Consider the following 16,132-nt stretch of genomic DNA (forward strand, 5'->3'; position numbering starts at 1 on the left):
CGTCCATTTCTTATATTGAAGTGTGCATATTACTTAGTAAGAGGAAGGGTACCGTCCCTATAAGCGAGTTTATGAAGTTTATATTAAAATTAAGTATACTTGTATTTCCTGTCACTCTATTAACTGTATATTCCTCTCAGTATAAAGTGTATGCAGTGCCTGCGGAGGAGTTCTCAATGGAGTATGTGGACCCCAAGGTGCTTTGTGTATCTATCCATGGACGCTTCACTGAGGACAGGTAGGCCATTTTACTTAATAATACTATCTTGTTCGATTGCCAGAGGACTTAGTGACTTCTTCAAACACTCTCTAAAATAGACAGCTGGTGCCTTTGACAACTAGTCATCAGCAGCAATTACCAAACGTGGCAGTAAAGGTAGTGTTTTATATTTGACAGGCAGTCGGCTGTTGTGCAACCAGTACCCCTTTCTCTGGGGGTGGATACTAGCTGTTGTATTGTAGATACTTATCTTCCACACCTGTTTTCCAGGTGTGATTCCATGCATTCCTCAGGCAGGGCACAGAGTCTCCTACCTGAAGCTGTCTGATCTATGGGCCAACCTCTCACTTTCCCCTCTCCCTCTTCTAACCCCTCTCCTACAGTATGTATGGACTGTACCCTCTCCCTCTCCTAACCACTCTCCTACAGTATGTATGGACTGTACCCTCTCTCTCTCCTAACCCCTCTCCCTCTCCTAACCCCTCTCCTACAGTATGTATGGACTGTACCCTCTCCCTCTCCTAACCCCTCTCCCTCTCCTAACCCCTCTCCCTCTCCTATCCCCTTTCCTAACCCCTCTTCCTCTCCTATCCCCTTTCCTAACCCCTCTCCCTCTCTTATCCCCTCTCCTATCCCCTAACCCCTCTCCCAAACCCTCTCCCAACCCTTCTCCTAACCCCTTTCCTAACCCCTCTCCCTCTCTTATCCCCTCTCCTATCCCCTATCCCCTAACCCCTCTCCCTCTCCTAACCCCTCTCCCTCTCCTATCCCCTTTCCTAACCCCTCTTCCTCTCCTATCCCCTTTCCTAACCCCTCTCCCTCTCTTATCCCCTCTCCTATCCCCTAACCCCTCTCCCAAACCCTCTCCCAACCCTTCTCCTAACCCCTTTCCTAACCCCTCTCCCTCTCTTATCCCCTCTCCTATCCCCTAACCCCTCTCCCAAACCCTCTCCCTCTCCCAACCCTTCTCCTAACCCCTTTCCTAACCCCTCTCCCTCTCTTATCCCCTCTCCTATCCCCTAACCCCTCTCCCAAACCCAACACCTCTCCTAACCCCTTTCCTAACCCCTCTCCCCTCTCCTAGGCCCTCTCCCCACACACCTCTGTTCTCCACCCAGCACAACTGTGCTTGATTAAGCTTGCCTGGTGCAATGGAACCAATGGAATAGTCCCAAAAGTGCACATCTCTTGTATATGAAATAAAACAAATGATATTTGAACCCAGGTCTGACAGCCAGGATTTACTACCATGTTTGCTCCTGATGACTAGCTGTCAACAGCAACAATCCTGGTATTGTACAGCTGGTTTTTACCGGCTGTTTTACTCCGCTTTACCCACTGAATGTAAATTGACTGCCTGCCTGGCTCCACTATTGTTGAAGGCAATTAGCAAGTTCATATTTTATTGAAAATAGTGAAGGGGGGGATCTATTGTCAAGACACTTGAAATAACTAATTTGTTTGATGGTTTATGCACATTACAGAAGGCCTTTACTTTCATGGTGCTCTGCTGTTTCCACTAAAACAAATAAGGAGGGAAAGTATTAAAAGATCAGGCCTGAGAAAACAAAAAGCTTGCCATGTGTTGGTGATAAGAGCAATGATAAGGACTTAAAAGTGAGAAAAGAAAGAGTGAGCGTTTGATTTGTCAGATTGTGAAAGGAGTCAGGCTCCAGTAGTAGACTTCAACAAGATAAAGGGCGAGGTAACATTTTACTGCAGTATACTAAATCAGGGTCATACAGAGTGTTTCTTGGTACATTAGTCTTAAACAAATCTACTATGACACAAAAGTATACACCTCACACACACGTTTATTGGCTTAAAAAAAGAAGGCACCAGTACCATGTCAGATATAGAGTTGAAATGTATTCAGTTTTGAGTTTGCATTCCAATATTACACTTTATCTATACTGAACAAAAAATATAAACGCAACATGTAAAGTGTTGGTCCCATGTTTCATGAGCTGAAATAAAAAATCCCAGAATTGTTCCATACGCACAAAAAACAAATTTCTCCTTTGCCAAGATAATCCATCCACCTGACAGGTTTAGCATATCAAGAAGCTGATTAAACAGCATGATTATTACACAGCTGCACCTTGTGTTGGGGAAATTAAAAGGCCACTCTAACATGTGCAGTTTTGTTACACAACACAATGCCACATTTTTGAGGAAGTGTGCAATTGGCATGCATATTGCAGGGATGTCCACCAGAGCTGTTGCCAGATAATTAAATGTTAATTTCCTTACCATAAGCCGTTTCCAACGTCATTTCAGAGAATTTGGCTGTACGTCCAACCGGCTGCACAACCGCAGACCACATGTAACCACGCCAGCCCAGGACTTCCTCATCCGACTTCTAAACCAGCGGTATCATCTGAAACCAGCCTTCTGGACAGCTGATGAAGTTGTGGGTTTGCACAACAGAAGAATTCCTGCACAAACTGTCAGGAACCTTCTCAGGGATGCTCATCTGCGTGCTCGTCATCCTCACCAGGGTCTTAAAGTGTTGAGGGAGTGTGCAATTGGCATGCTGACTGCAGGAATGTCAACCAGAGTGGTTGCCAGATAATTTAATGTTCATTTCTCTACCATAAGCCGCCTCCAATGTCGTTTTAGAGAATTTGCCAGTACGTCCAGCCGGCCTCACAACCAGAGACCTCCACATCCGGCTTCTTCACCTGTGGGATCGTCTGAGACCAGCCACCTGGAAAGCTGATTAAACTGAGGAGTATTTCTGGCTGTAATAAAGCCCTTTTGTGGGGAAAAACTCATTCTGATTGGCTGGGCCTGGCTCTCCAGTGGGTGGGTCTGTGCCCTCCCAGGCCTACCTATGGCTGCTCTCCTGCTCAGTCATGTGAAATCCATAGATTAGGGCCTAATGAATTTATTTCAATTGACTGATTTCCTTATATGAACTATAACTCAGTAAAATCGTTGAAATTGTTGCATGTTGCGTTTATATTTTTGTTCAGTATACATCACAGAAGACTGAAATGTAACAAAACTATTTGACATAGAAACAACAGAAAACATTCCACCCATGAGGCCACTAGCTCATTTGACTGCAGGAAAGGGCTTTGGGGGTAAATATGAAGTCTTTAGGGGATTGCAGCGGGATCAGTGGGTTCGTTGTGTGAGTAATTTAGTTGGGATTTCTATGCATTGATGAGAGAGAATGTGATAGTTATTCTGATGTCATCATTTGAAAGCTGCTTACTGAAGATTTCACAGGTCACAGCCTTTAACTGGTCACTGACCCTGGTAATAACTCGTCGGTGTTTCCCAGTAGTGCTTGGCAAACACTTCAGGAGCCCTCAGAGGCTGCATCTGAAATGGGCCCTGGTCTAAAGTACACTCTAAAAAAAAAGGTGCTATCTAGAACCAATAAATGTTCTTCATCTGTCCCCATATGAGAACCCTTTGAAGAACCCTTTTTAGTTCCAGGTGGAATCCTTTTGGGTTCCATGTCGAACCCTTTCCACAGAACCAAAAAGGGTTCTTCCTGGAACCAAAAAAGATTATCCTATGGGGACAGCCGAAGAACCCTTTTTTCTAAGACTGTAGTGCACTATATATAGGGAATAGGGTGCCATTTTAGACGTACCCTCAGAGTAGCTTTAACCAACCTTCCCCTCATCTGTTCTGTTCCCCCTCCTCTCATCCCTCCTTCCATCCATCCCTCCAGTCAGTACTGTGTTCCCAGCCAGTATGACAGGCCCTCCTCAGCTCTGGTTCTGGACGCAGCTCGTGACGGGCGCCTCTCCTCCCACCGGGTCGTCCCCCAGCAGAGGGAGATTGAGGAGTGGAGACAGAGACGACAGTCAGGGGCAGGGGGGTTCCCTCTCCCTGGAGTTCAGAGTGAAGGGGTACTACTAAAATCTCCCCAGGTACATGCATGGAGATGGCCCACATAAAGCTGCTGCTGCTTGGAGTGGGACCTGGCACTGGAAAGCATGTGGGGCTTGAGACATGAAGCCCTCAGCTTCACTAACATCAATGGCAGTAACTCTGACATCTATAGTTCTAAATATATTATAGCTGTATGTTAGATAATGAGCATGTTTCAAATTATGCAAACATGCTGTCTCTCATCTCTTATCGTATACTGTCTCTGTGGTATTGACCAGAGGATGTTTCTCAACATGTGTTCATCCTGTGTTGTGTTTCTCCAGACTGAGATCAGTTTCAGTGCCAGGGTGGAAGCTCCTGGCAGGTATGTGTTTGTCGTTCACTACTGTCAACCTGAACACACCACCTTCCCTGTAGAGGTACGGGTGGAGGCTGGACGCACCTGGACTGGTGAGTTTGGTGCGCTATGTAGCTGTATAAAGAGGTTGATCCAGATAGATATGGTTGGATAGAGAGTGTATATGATCCAGGATCTTACTAACTCCCGACATCACCATCCAAGATGTAATGAAATCTACAAAGAATCAATGTTTTTATTTTATTTTATTTCACCTTTATTTAACCAGGTAGGCCAGTTGAGAACAAGTTATCATTTACATCTGCGACCTGGCCAAGATAAAGCATAGCAATTCGACACATACAACAACACAGAGTTACACATGGAATAAACAAAACATATAGTCAATAATACAGTAGAAAAAAAGAAAACAAAAAAGTCTATATACAGTGAGTGCAAATGAGGTAAGATAAGGGAGTCAAGGCAATAAATAGGCCATGGTGGCGAAGTAATTACAATATAGCAATTAAACACTGGAATGGTAGATGTGCAGAAGATGAGTGTGCAAGTAGAGATACTGGGGTGCAAAGGAGCAAGATAAATAAATACAGTATGGGGATGAGGTAGGTAGATAGATGGGCTGTTTACAGATGGGCTATGTACAGGTGTGGTGATCTGTGAGCTGCTCTGACAGCTGGTGCTTAAAGCTAGTGAGGGAGATATGAGTGATATCAATGTGATGTCAATTGTCATGAACATAGTAGCTAGTTCCCTATTCTATGGTATTTTTTATCTAGGAACGGTTTTGGGGGGGTTCTAGCGGTCTCTGGTGCTGGGGGTGATTCTCTTTTAAGAGCAGATTAGGCATCTGACTCGCGCCCCACATGACAAGATGATCAAAGGCCTCGGACACACTTCTAGCGGTTTGATGGGGAGGGATTACCGCGTGGCGCAACTGATGTCCTTCCTTCTTTCTACTCCTCCCCCACATCCCTCTCTCCCCCCAGGCTTTGTAAACGCCTCCTTCTGCCCTGGTGTCTCTTGCTGCAGGAAGGTGGTCATCGCTGAGAGGCGCATTGCTCTGGACCTTCCCCAGCAAGACGTAGCCATCTCTCTCAAGGTTCCACCCGGGAAGACTCTCACTCTGGTCAGTCACATACAATTTATTGGTCAGTAATGGTCTCTGGGTCAATTACTTACTCTGGCTATGTTCAATGTCTATACTAGCATACCGCTTAGAATACATGCCTAAATTGTTGCTTCATTTCAAGCAGCATGTTAATGTAGATAATAGAAGAGAACAGAGACAAGTTTGTCAGTTGATCATCTTTGCCCATACTGTTAGGTGGTGAACAGGTATTCCTGTCTTGAAGAAAACCCAGACTAGGCCTGTGTGGTGATGCCTGTAGTGTAATTTAGGAGCCAAGAATCTAGGCTGTATTAGAGGTTGACAAGGTTGGCACTGTGAGACTCTCTCCTCCGTGTTATATAATGTCCCAAACAACAACAATGCGGTACTGTATTCTACCTGGCAACACCCCACTCCACACTGTTAGAGCTTTCCAACCTAGTAACAAAGTGAAACACGCAGCTCAGTTTGTATTTGCTGTAGAGCAGGGGTAGGCAACTAGATTCAGACGCTCAACAATTTTTTGGGTCGGAGTAGATGATCGGGGTCCGGAACATAATTCTAATCATTTGTACACTGCAAATTTACCAAATTTAAGCCCAAAAAGAAATAGATTTTGAAAATAAATTACATTGAGACAAGATTACATACCCTACGTCTATTATTTTTATTTGTGGGAATACTTGGGGACAGATTTCCTTTTATCTGGATTCCTGTTGATTTGAGTATTTTCTTTCACCCAAAACAAAATATTTATTATTATTACGTATCACTTGTGGGCCTATTTGGGCTACGGGCCTCCTGTTGCCGACCCCTGTTGTAGGGTGTTTAATTAAGCAATAAGGAGTGTCTGGACACAGCCCTTAGCCGAGGTATATTGGTCATACATCACAAACCCCCGAGGTGCCTTATTGCTATTATAAACTGGTTACCAACGTAATTAGAGCAGTAAAAATAAATATTTTGTCATACCTGTGGTATACAGTCTAATATACAGTACCACGGCTGTCAGCCAATCAGCATTCAGGGCCCAAACCACCCAGTTTATAATGCGGCATACCCCACCTAGTCTCCCACTGCAGACCAACAATAACAAAACAGCTCAACGTATCACTGAAATGCCCAGTCTTTTGTTTGTTTTTATACATTTTGTTAATTTAACGTCTGTCAGATAAAACCGTTTCTTAAGCTATGATAAGTATCAAAGTGGAAGTATTTCAGAGAGATAAGCCTACAGCATTGTTTGGTTTTAACAAGATTTGTTATGTTTTGTTCCGCTTCTTCAGGATTATATCTTGGTGGTTCCTGATGATAGTTACACCCCTGATCTACTGAAAGAGAAGCCACTGGATAAATCATCTGATTTCACCAGGCAGTGTGAAGGTCAAGGCTTTTATATAGAGTAAGTATTCAGTTCACTGACCGTGTTCTCAAGACTTAGCCCTAGCAAAACAACCTGCCTTGTGGAATGGGTTCAACTGCTTTGCTGAGTGATTTGAAGATTAGATGAATGAGTATAATTGATATTGTAGGATAATTTGATGTTTATTTGAAACTTAAGTATATTTGAGGTATTTGCTTCCTACATTAATATATTACCAGAATATCCTTCCTAGAGAATCCCATCCACAATACAGTCCTTGGATGTTATTCTTAGTAAAGCCCTCTAGTGGTTGATCAGTGGCGAATTTTCCAATAATTTCCAAGCTTTTACAATACATGTTAAAGGTAGACTCGGCCTCCCGAGTGGCGCAGTGGTCTAAGGCACTGCATCGCAGTTTCTAGCTGTGGCACTAGAGATTCTGGTTCGAGTCCAGGCTCTGTCGCAGCCGGCCGTGACCAGGAGACCCATGGGGCGACGCACAATTGTCCCAGCGTCGCGAGGGTTTGGCCAGCAGTGATGTCCTTGTCCATCGCACTCTAGCGACTCCTGTAGCAGGCCAGGCACAGTGCACGCTGACATGGTCGCCAGGTGTACGGTGTTTCCTCTGACACATTGGTGTGGCTGGCTTCCGGGTTAGCATTGTGTCAAGAAGCCGTGCGGATTGGTTGGGTCGTGTTTCGGAGGACGCATGGCTCCCTACCTTCACCTCTCCCGAGTCCGTACGGAGTTTCAGCGATGAGACAAGACTGTAACTACCAATTGGATACCACGAAATTGCAGAGAAAAGGGGTAAAAGTAAAACAAATGTATTAAATAGTTTGTAAAGGTAGACTCAGCGATTTGATATGCAGAAACTAAACCTCATAGTGGGTACATTTTCACAACAACTCCACTGTTTTGGTGCCCTGGCTACTTTGCTCTGAACAGCGTGAGGCGAACCCGTGCACATGCGCAGATACTGTGTGTGACTGTGTTAGAGTGAAGTCTTGCATCTCACTCATCTCAATATCTTTACATTTGAAATTTTAGTCATTTAGCAGACGCTCTTATCCAGAGCAACTTACAGTAGTGAATGCATACATTTCATAAATGTTTTCTCCATACTGGCCCCCCGTGGGAATCAAACCCACAACCCTGGCATTGCAAACACCATGCTCTACCAACTGAGACACACGGTGCTGCTCTTGGCAATTTTGCTGTGTCTACCTTTAAATGTATGGATGTAAAAATTATAACTAGAGAATTTCAGAATTACTTTTTTTGATTGTCCCCTAACCTGAATGTTCTCGTCCTGTTCCAACTTCCCACAGCCCCAGAACCTCCTCCCAGTTCTGCCAAGTCTCGACCCGCTCCCTGGTAGCAGCCTACAGTGATGGGGCCCTGCCTTGTTACTGTGATAAGTCAGGAGCCACGGGGCCCACCTGTAACCCTGTAGGGGGCCAGTGTCCCTGTCGGCCCCATGTCATCGGTCGACAGTGTACACGATGCGCCACAGGATACTACGGCTTCCCCTACTGCAAACGTGAGTGGATTTCACTTACTAAAATGTCTCTCACACACACACACACACACACACACACACACACACACACACACACACACACACACACACACACACACACACACACACACAGTGTCCTAACCTGTCTTTATCCTCTGTCCCCTTCAGCGTGTGAGTGTGGCCAGCGGCTGTGCCATGAGGTGACAGGCCAGTGTATCTGTCCCCCCCAGACAGTGAAGCCAGCCTGTGATGTGTGTGAGAGCCAGACGTTCAGCTACCACCCTCTAGTGGGCTGTGAGGGCTGTGACTGCTCCCCCAGCGGAGTCAGGCCCAACGCAGGGAGAGACTGTGACCGCGACACCGGACAGTGCATGTGAGTGGCCTTCTGTCTGATCTGACATACACCATACTGTATGTGTCGCTAATGCCAGTGTGTATCATATGTGGTGGTTGTGAATTATTGTTAGATTATTGTGTGTTTATTCGTATATGCCTATTCCCTCCACTAAAAATGTAAGTGTGACCATAGCTCTTTAAATTTGACCCTGTTCTGACATGCTGTGTGTGTGTGTGTGTGTGTGTGTGTGTGTGTGTGTGTGTGTGTGTGTAGATGTAAGCCCAGGATCGGGGGGCGCCAGTGTGACCGGTGCGCTGCAGGTTTCTACAGGTTCCCTGAGTGTCTCCCATGTAGCTGTAACCAGGGAGGGGTCACAACAGACGTATGCCACCCTGACACAGGACAGTGCCTCTGCAAGGTGACTGACTATACACCATTAATATACTACTTGTAAAAGGAAGAATGATTATCTACAGTACTGTATGTGTACATTTATAAATAGGAAGACTCTGTACACTGCAATATAATTCCCTTAAGTGTTTACGTACGCCATAACAATAGTTTGACCACTGGCTTTCGCAGTTTAACATGTTTTTTCTGTTGTTGTAGAGAAACGTCCAGGGAGCCCGCTGTGATGCCTGTAGAGACGGGTCCTTCCACTTTGACCCCTCCCACCCCAGGGGCTGTATCAGCTGCTTCTGCTTTGGAGCCAACAGCCAGTGTCAGAGCACCCGCAAACGCAGGGGGAAGGTGTGTGTGTGTGTGTGCATGCATTTGTATGGTTGTGTGTTTGTATATGTGTGTGTGAAGATTTAAAGGCGTTTTCATTGATACATTATTGGGTTTCTGGTCTAAAGAAATCTAAAATGGTGTGTTATTATTACTGCAATTGTTCAGACACATGATCCAACAAACCCTTATCTCGCCACATGACCAGCGTTGCAACAACCCAAATTCCATAGACTGGATATACCCACAGCTTTGCCACACCTGCGGAACATAAACCCATTGCGCTCCATTGCATACCACAGCATGCTATTCTTTTCCTATAATGGTATTTCACCTAATCACAGGCCTATTATATATAGTACAATTCTCTTTCCATCCGCTTCCACTAGTTTGTGGACATGCGTGGCTGGCGTCTGGAGAGAGCTGACCAGGAGGAGGTGGCATCAGTCCTCAACCCATCCAGTAACACAGTGGTAGCAGACATACAGGAGCTGCCTGGCACTACTCAGCTCCTCCACTGGGTGGCGCCTCCATCCTACCTGGGAGACAGGGTGAGTGGAGCGAGTGGGACTCAGGAGGAGCACATGTTCTGTTTATAGAATAGTTCAGTTTAATAAAGAGGATATGTTTCAGTAATATTTGGAAGGTATTTTTATATTAGACTTGAGCATTTTAAGCTAGAATCCTTAGTTACTACATGCATTTTTGGGCTCATGAGGTTAGTTCAACTGTCATACACTGACAGAACCCAAAATATAAGCTTGTTTTGCTCCAATGTTTGCTCCAATGTAAATGTAAACAAACACTATCTAGCGTTAAAACTATCATTGTAATATCATGGATGGTCAGTCCTTGCATCCATAGCTCTGCCTATGAAGTTGAGAGTGGCTACATTTCTCCAGGCCCATCCCTCATCTTTTTTACCAAAACAGAGGCGGGGCGATCGCTTTATTGTTTTAATTGAGGACTCTAGCTTTAACATTTGATCAATTGTTATTTAGTGGTGAATTTAGTGTTAACAGGAAAAGTAGACGAGGAGTCAGTCTTAGCAGCTGCCATAGAGCCTAACCAATGGTGCTTTGACCTGGGGGGTATACTACAAAGCAGGATTTATGAGTTATCCAGCGAACTTCAATAAACAACCAGAAATAATTCAACTTGGATGTGTGTTTTTGGTTTCTGAGTCAATTAGACCATGCCCATTTCAAGCTTATCTTAAATATACAATATATACACTACCATTCAAAAGTTTGGGGTCACTTAGAAATAAATAAAAAAACTTTTTTTTTTGTCCATTAAAATAACATCAAATTGATCAGAAATACACTGTAGACATTATTAATGTTGGAAATGACCATTGCTGCTGGAAACGGCAGATTTTTTTAAATTGATTTATGTTTTATGTTAGCACATCTGAAAGCTGTTGTTCTGATTAAAGAAGCAATAAAACTGTCCTTCTTTAGACTAGTTGAGTATCTGGAGCATCGGCATTTGTGGGTTTGATTACAGGCTCAAAATGGCCAGAAACAAAGACCTTTCTTCTGAAACTCGTCAGTCTATTCTTGTTCTGAGAAATGAAGGCTATTCCATGCGAGAAATTGTCAAATAACTGAAGATCTCGTACAACGCTGTGTACTACTCCCTTCACAGAACAGCGCAAACTGGCTCTAACCAGAATAGAAAGAGGAGTGGGAGGCCCCGGTGCACAACTGAGCAAGAAGTACATTAGTGTCTAGTTTGAGAAACAGACGCCTCACAAGTTCTCAACTGGCAGCTCATTAAATAGTACCCACAAAACACCAGTCTCAACGTCAACAGTGAAGAGGCGACTCCGGGATGCTGGCCTTCTAGGCAGGGTTCCTCTGTCCAGTGTCTGTTCTTTTGCCCATCTTAATATTTTCTTTTTATTTGCCAGTCTGAGATATGGCTTTTTCTTTGCAACTCTGCCTAGAAGGCCAGCATCCCAAGTAGCTCAGCGGTCTAAGGCACTGCATCTCAGTGCTAGAGGCGTCACTACAGACCCTGGTTTGATTCCAGGCTGTATCACAACCGGCCGTGATTGGGAGTCCCATAGGGCGGCGCACAATTGGCCCAGCATCGTCTGGGTTAGGGTTTGGCTGGGGTAGACCGCCATTGTAAATAAGAATTTGTTCTTAACTGACTAGCCTAGTTAAATAAAGGTTAAATAAAGAAAATTAAATAAAAAAACTCCTTGTTCCTACTTTTTAATATACCCCCTAGTTCTGCACTGATTCAGACCATAGAATTAGAATGATTGCTAAGTCATTCATGAATGTTCTATTCATTCTATTTCTATAGTTCAGTCCCAGTGTCTCTGACGGTATGCTCTGCTCCTGTCTCAGGTGTCTTCCTATGGGGGCTACCTGACCTACCAGGCCAAGTCATTTGGGATTCCTAGTGAGGGGATGTCGTTGCTGGACCGCAGACCTGATGTCCTGCTCCGTGTACGTACAGTATGACATATCATCACTCACCGCTAATTATGACATCTCTCTTATTGGTGTATAAGTCGTATATAACTCACTTCCTGTTGTGAGTAACACAGTGTTGTTTCTCTGTGATGTCCTCAGGGCAAGGAGATGGCCCTGGTCCACATGGCCCCAAAGACCCCCGAACCAGACAGACTCCACCAGGGCAGAGTCCAGCTAGTGGAGGTATAGAAAACAGTTTTTCCTACCTAAAAAGTGGTCAAGCTGAGTCCTTATTCCATTCTATCTGTTGTGAACAACACCTTTAAAGCACTTCAAAGTTTCCACTCCCTCACTAATACCTATCTGTGTGTTATGTGCAGGGGAACTGGCGTCACGCCAGCACCAACCGGCCTGTGTCCAGGGAGGATCTGATGGTGGTCCTGGCTGGGCTGGTGGCTCTGAGGGTGCGGGCTCTTTACTTCACCCAGAGCCAGAGACTCAGTCTGGGGGAGGTGGGCCTGGAGGAGGCTACAGACACGGGGGCCGGGGGCCCTGCCAGCACCGTGGAGCAGTGTGCCTGTTCCCCTGTCTACAGAGGAGACTCCTGCCAGGTTTGACTCGGGCCGTAATGATCTTGTTCACTCCAAGTCCCCTAGGTGTTTCATATTGATATACAGGGGTCATATAGGCATAAGCAATATGGTTAAAGATTTGAAGAGAGCCCTCCTGAGGTGCCTTGGAGTCTTATTTTGGAAATGGTAGTATGTCCAAGGCTAGTTGGACTTTTAGCTCTCAGATGCACAACAAGCAGGGCTGGGGGCTTGAGCTAAGGGTCAGTTTGGGATTGGGAAAGACAGTGGGAGAGCGAAAAGGATTAGGAGACGGTAATAGAGAGAGAAAGAATACAGGAGGGGCTGAGAGGGAGAAGTGACGACTGACAGGTCTAGTCATTTTAGAAAAGAGAAGAGTGAGAACTCCCCTCCTCGCTGTGGGGTTGTTGTTGTGACACGCCCAAACAATGGTGCCACGCCCGGGGTGAGTGAGGTCACTGCCAGGCAGAGGAAAAACCCTTCAGCCCATCGAAGAGCCGACGGTTTAAACAACCCTGTGTGGAATGTCCTGGAAAAAACCATGTGTGTGTTTGTGTGTGTCTGAGTTCATCAGCCAAGCCCCAGACAGAGGGAGAAGATGCACAATCACCATGACATAATATTAGACATTCAACTACTGCTGTAAACTGCTCCACTGTGGCATGGTAACAGCAGTTAAAATACAATAAAAAACATGTACAGTACGATGGTCATCAAGTTTAAACAGAATTCTTCCCCTTCGGGTGTTTAGTGCATGGCTGGGTCTCAAACTCCAATTAGGAAAAGTTGGATGGAAGCATTTTCCCCCTGAAAATCCACGTATTAAATTGAATGCAAATGAAACCATTTTCGGTGTGTAACCCCTAGGGATGGGCGGCTGACAGTGAAGATGTGGTCTTGTTACCTGGCAACAGTGTCCTGATGACTTTACAGTCGATTTTCATTTGACTTGAGTTGTTTTTCCCCATTTTGTGGTTGTGCTCTAAGCAGTGTTAGTGTGTGTGTGCGCGTGTGCGTGTGCGCGTGTGTGTGTGCGTGTGTGTGTGTGTGTGTGAGACATCAACATCCTGTAATCAGGTGTGTTCAGAGGAAATGGATAATATGTACCCGGCGGCAGTAATAAAAAGGAGAGGCATGCTGACACATAGCCAGTATGGTATCTGGCAACCTGGGAAGGTGTTACTCACCACCCTCAACCAGACAGACACAATGTATGTGTGTGTATTCTAGGTGTGAGTGATCTTCTGTACTGTCTGGAGGTCTATGAGTATTATTCACAGAACCACACAATCACACTGGCATGCTCACAAAGATACCCTATGGACACACATTAACACACACCATCAAAAACACACTCTCCCAGGTGGAGCCACACCTAGCAACATTAGGATTTTCCTTTAGACTGTTTGTTAGTTTAAGCGAAGTTGTATTTTTGAAAATAGTTATGAGAATAAATGTGTGTGACGTGCACGTATATCTCTGTGTGTGCGTGTGTGTGTGTGTGCGCGCGCACGCGTTGCTACATTGCTCTGACTGCGGCACTGACTCAGGTGCTGTACGTGAGTGAAGGGGCGTGTCCTCTACGTGTGAGTCTGTGTGTGTGTTTAAGAGGCAGAGGCAGGGAGAGCAGGGAGTTATTTCAGACTAAACGGGAGTGATGTCAGACACGAGTGTACACAGACACCAGAGAGGGAGAGACATGCTACTACAGGTCCTGCTATGGGGAACCTTACTGGGACTGTGCAGCGCAGGACACAGACCATATTCCAGGGGAGAGAGGAACCGCTATCCCAGACAGCATGACCGAGAGGCACAGAGAATAGATCATACTTTAATACATGACCAGGGAGGACAAAGAGTCCAGTACCCTTCTGTGAATGATCAGGGGACCCAAAGAATCCAGTACCCTTCTGTGAATGATCAGGGGACCCAAAGAATCCAGTACCCTTCTGTGAATGATCAGGGGACCCAAAGAATCCAGTACCCTTCTGTGAATGATCAGGGGACCCAAAGAATCCAGTACCCTTCTGTGAATGATCAGGGGACCCAAAGAATCCAGTACCCTTCTGTGAATGACAGAGGACAGACTGTTCAGTATCCGTATTTTGACGACCAAGGTTCCAGCTCTCAGATCCAGGTAAACCTATGGAAGTCAAGCAGTGGTGAAGTCTGCTGGCTTACAAATGGATTTACTGTCTGTAATGTATGTGTGGCTGCTCTGTGCATGAGTTAGACCTGTAGGAAATCAGTTGACTTCCAGACTGTTATCTTACAGAGCAAAGGGTATGTTTGGCGGTGGTGTGTGGTGTGGTGTCTTGTATTCAGCGTGGTGCTGGCGACACACCCCACCTGGGGACAGTTTGGGACATTTGTGAGATCAGTCATTCTCTGTTGCTAGGAAGATTAGCTAAGGTAAACTCAGACAGCCTTTCTCTACTCAAACACTGCCAGTTTGAATGGCAAAGTGTTCTTCTGTGTGGGAATTAAGTGTGTTGTTTTGAAACGTGTATTTAGGATTGTGTTCTGTTTCTGCTAGAACTTGTGTGGCTTTTTCATATTTTTTGTTATTCATCCATTGAGTCCCATCGACATCACTTTTATAGCTCTGATTTTCCATGAAGTATTGCTGTATGTATTTGATGTGTCTGTATTCATGTCTGATGTTTGTGTTTCTCTGTTCCAGAAATGTGCCACCGGTTACTATAGAGACGGCAGTGGGCCCTACCTGGGTGTCTGTGTGCCCTGCTCCTGTAATGGCCTGGCCAACGAGTGTGACGAGAGGACTGGGGGGTGCCTGGTAAGAACACACACACACACACACACACACACACAGGTTCTGACTCAGCGCTAAAGAGTGAAGTGACCATAACCGCATATGAAGGTGCACCACTTGTCTTGTGCAATACCTAAGTCATCCCATCTGACTCCATGTAAGCCACAGTCCAGTCATCAGTCATAGTCTAGACATCTTACCCATGCCACTGGGCATTTCTGTGGGCTCTCCATGGGCATCCCACCCTACCTGGGTGCCCACATACTGTTCTGTTCTGTACCATAGCAGGCTGACCACATTAAAGTATTGGCTGATGTGTGTCTGCCTTAGTAGATGTGATCACATATAAATGTGATATGGGTCTACATGAGCCCCTAGGGAAGCCTTCATCTGTCTCCCTCTGTCACGGATGGCAGGGTGGAGTGGAGGGTGAAACTCTAGATCTCTAAAATCCCATGCAGCACTCTATATTCTCCTCTCTCTCTTTCTCCCTTTTTCTCTCTCTTATCTCCCTCTATCTCTCCATCCCTCCCTCTCTTTCGCTCTCCCTCCTTCTCTTTCTCTCTCGCCATCTCTTTCATTCACCCTCTCTCGCTCACTCTCTCTCTCTCTCCCTCCGTCTCTCTATGTCCTCTCATCTTACACAAGCCACTCGAGCAGGCCTGTGCCTCTCTCCAGGCCTGTGGAACCCAGAGCGCGACGGACAGACAGACGCACATGGCTGAGCACACTCTCTCTCTGCAGTGAATGTCCATCAAAATCACTTTTTGGGATGGATTAGAACAGAAATGTTTGGCGTCCCCCTATCATCATCCTCCTCTCTCATAAAAACAATCACCCTCCTT

The 16,132-nt window shown here is 45.6% G+C and overlaps 1 protein-coding gene across 1 annotated transcript in view; it reads left to right on the forward strand.

Annotated features, from left to right (window-relative positions):
• Positions 1-16,132, forward strand: part of LOC115157749 (laminin subunit alpha-3) — a 111,850-nt gene that overhangs the window by 75,956 nt on the left and 19,762 nt on the right. Inside the window, exons 29-42 of the mRNA XM_029706188.1 lie at positions 141-238; positions 3,912-4,113; positions 4,399-4,525; positions 5,420-5,559; positions 6,828-6,943; positions 8,236-8,447; positions 8,595-8,799; positions 9,037-9,181; positions 9,373-9,513; positions 9,882-10,043; positions 11,856-11,957; positions 12,084-12,167; positions 12,305-12,535; positions 15,198-15,311. Of these exons, the coding sequence (XP_029562048.1) occupies positions 141-238; positions 3,912-4,113; positions 4,399-4,525; positions 5,420-5,559; positions 6,828-6,943; positions 8,236-8,447; positions 8,595-8,799; positions 9,037-9,181; positions 9,373-9,513; positions 9,882-10,043; positions 11,856-11,957; positions 12,084-12,167; positions 12,305-12,535; positions 15,198-15,311 (2,079 nt within the window). The remainder of the gene's footprint in view (positions 1-140; positions 239-3,911; positions 4,114-4,398; positions 4,526-5,419; positions 5,560-6,827; positions 6,944-8,235; positions 8,448-8,594; positions 8,800-9,036; positions 9,182-9,372; positions 9,514-9,881; positions 10,044-11,855; positions 11,958-12,083; positions 12,168-12,304; positions 12,536-15,197; positions 15,312-16,132) is intronic.

Source organism: Salmo trutta, chromosome 21 (genome assembly GCF_901001165.1).
Source record: "Salmo trutta chromosome 21, fSalTru1.1, whole genome shotgun sequence".
NCBI lineage: Eukaryota > Metazoa > Chordata > Actinopteri > Salmoniformes > Salmonidae > Salmo > Salmo trutta.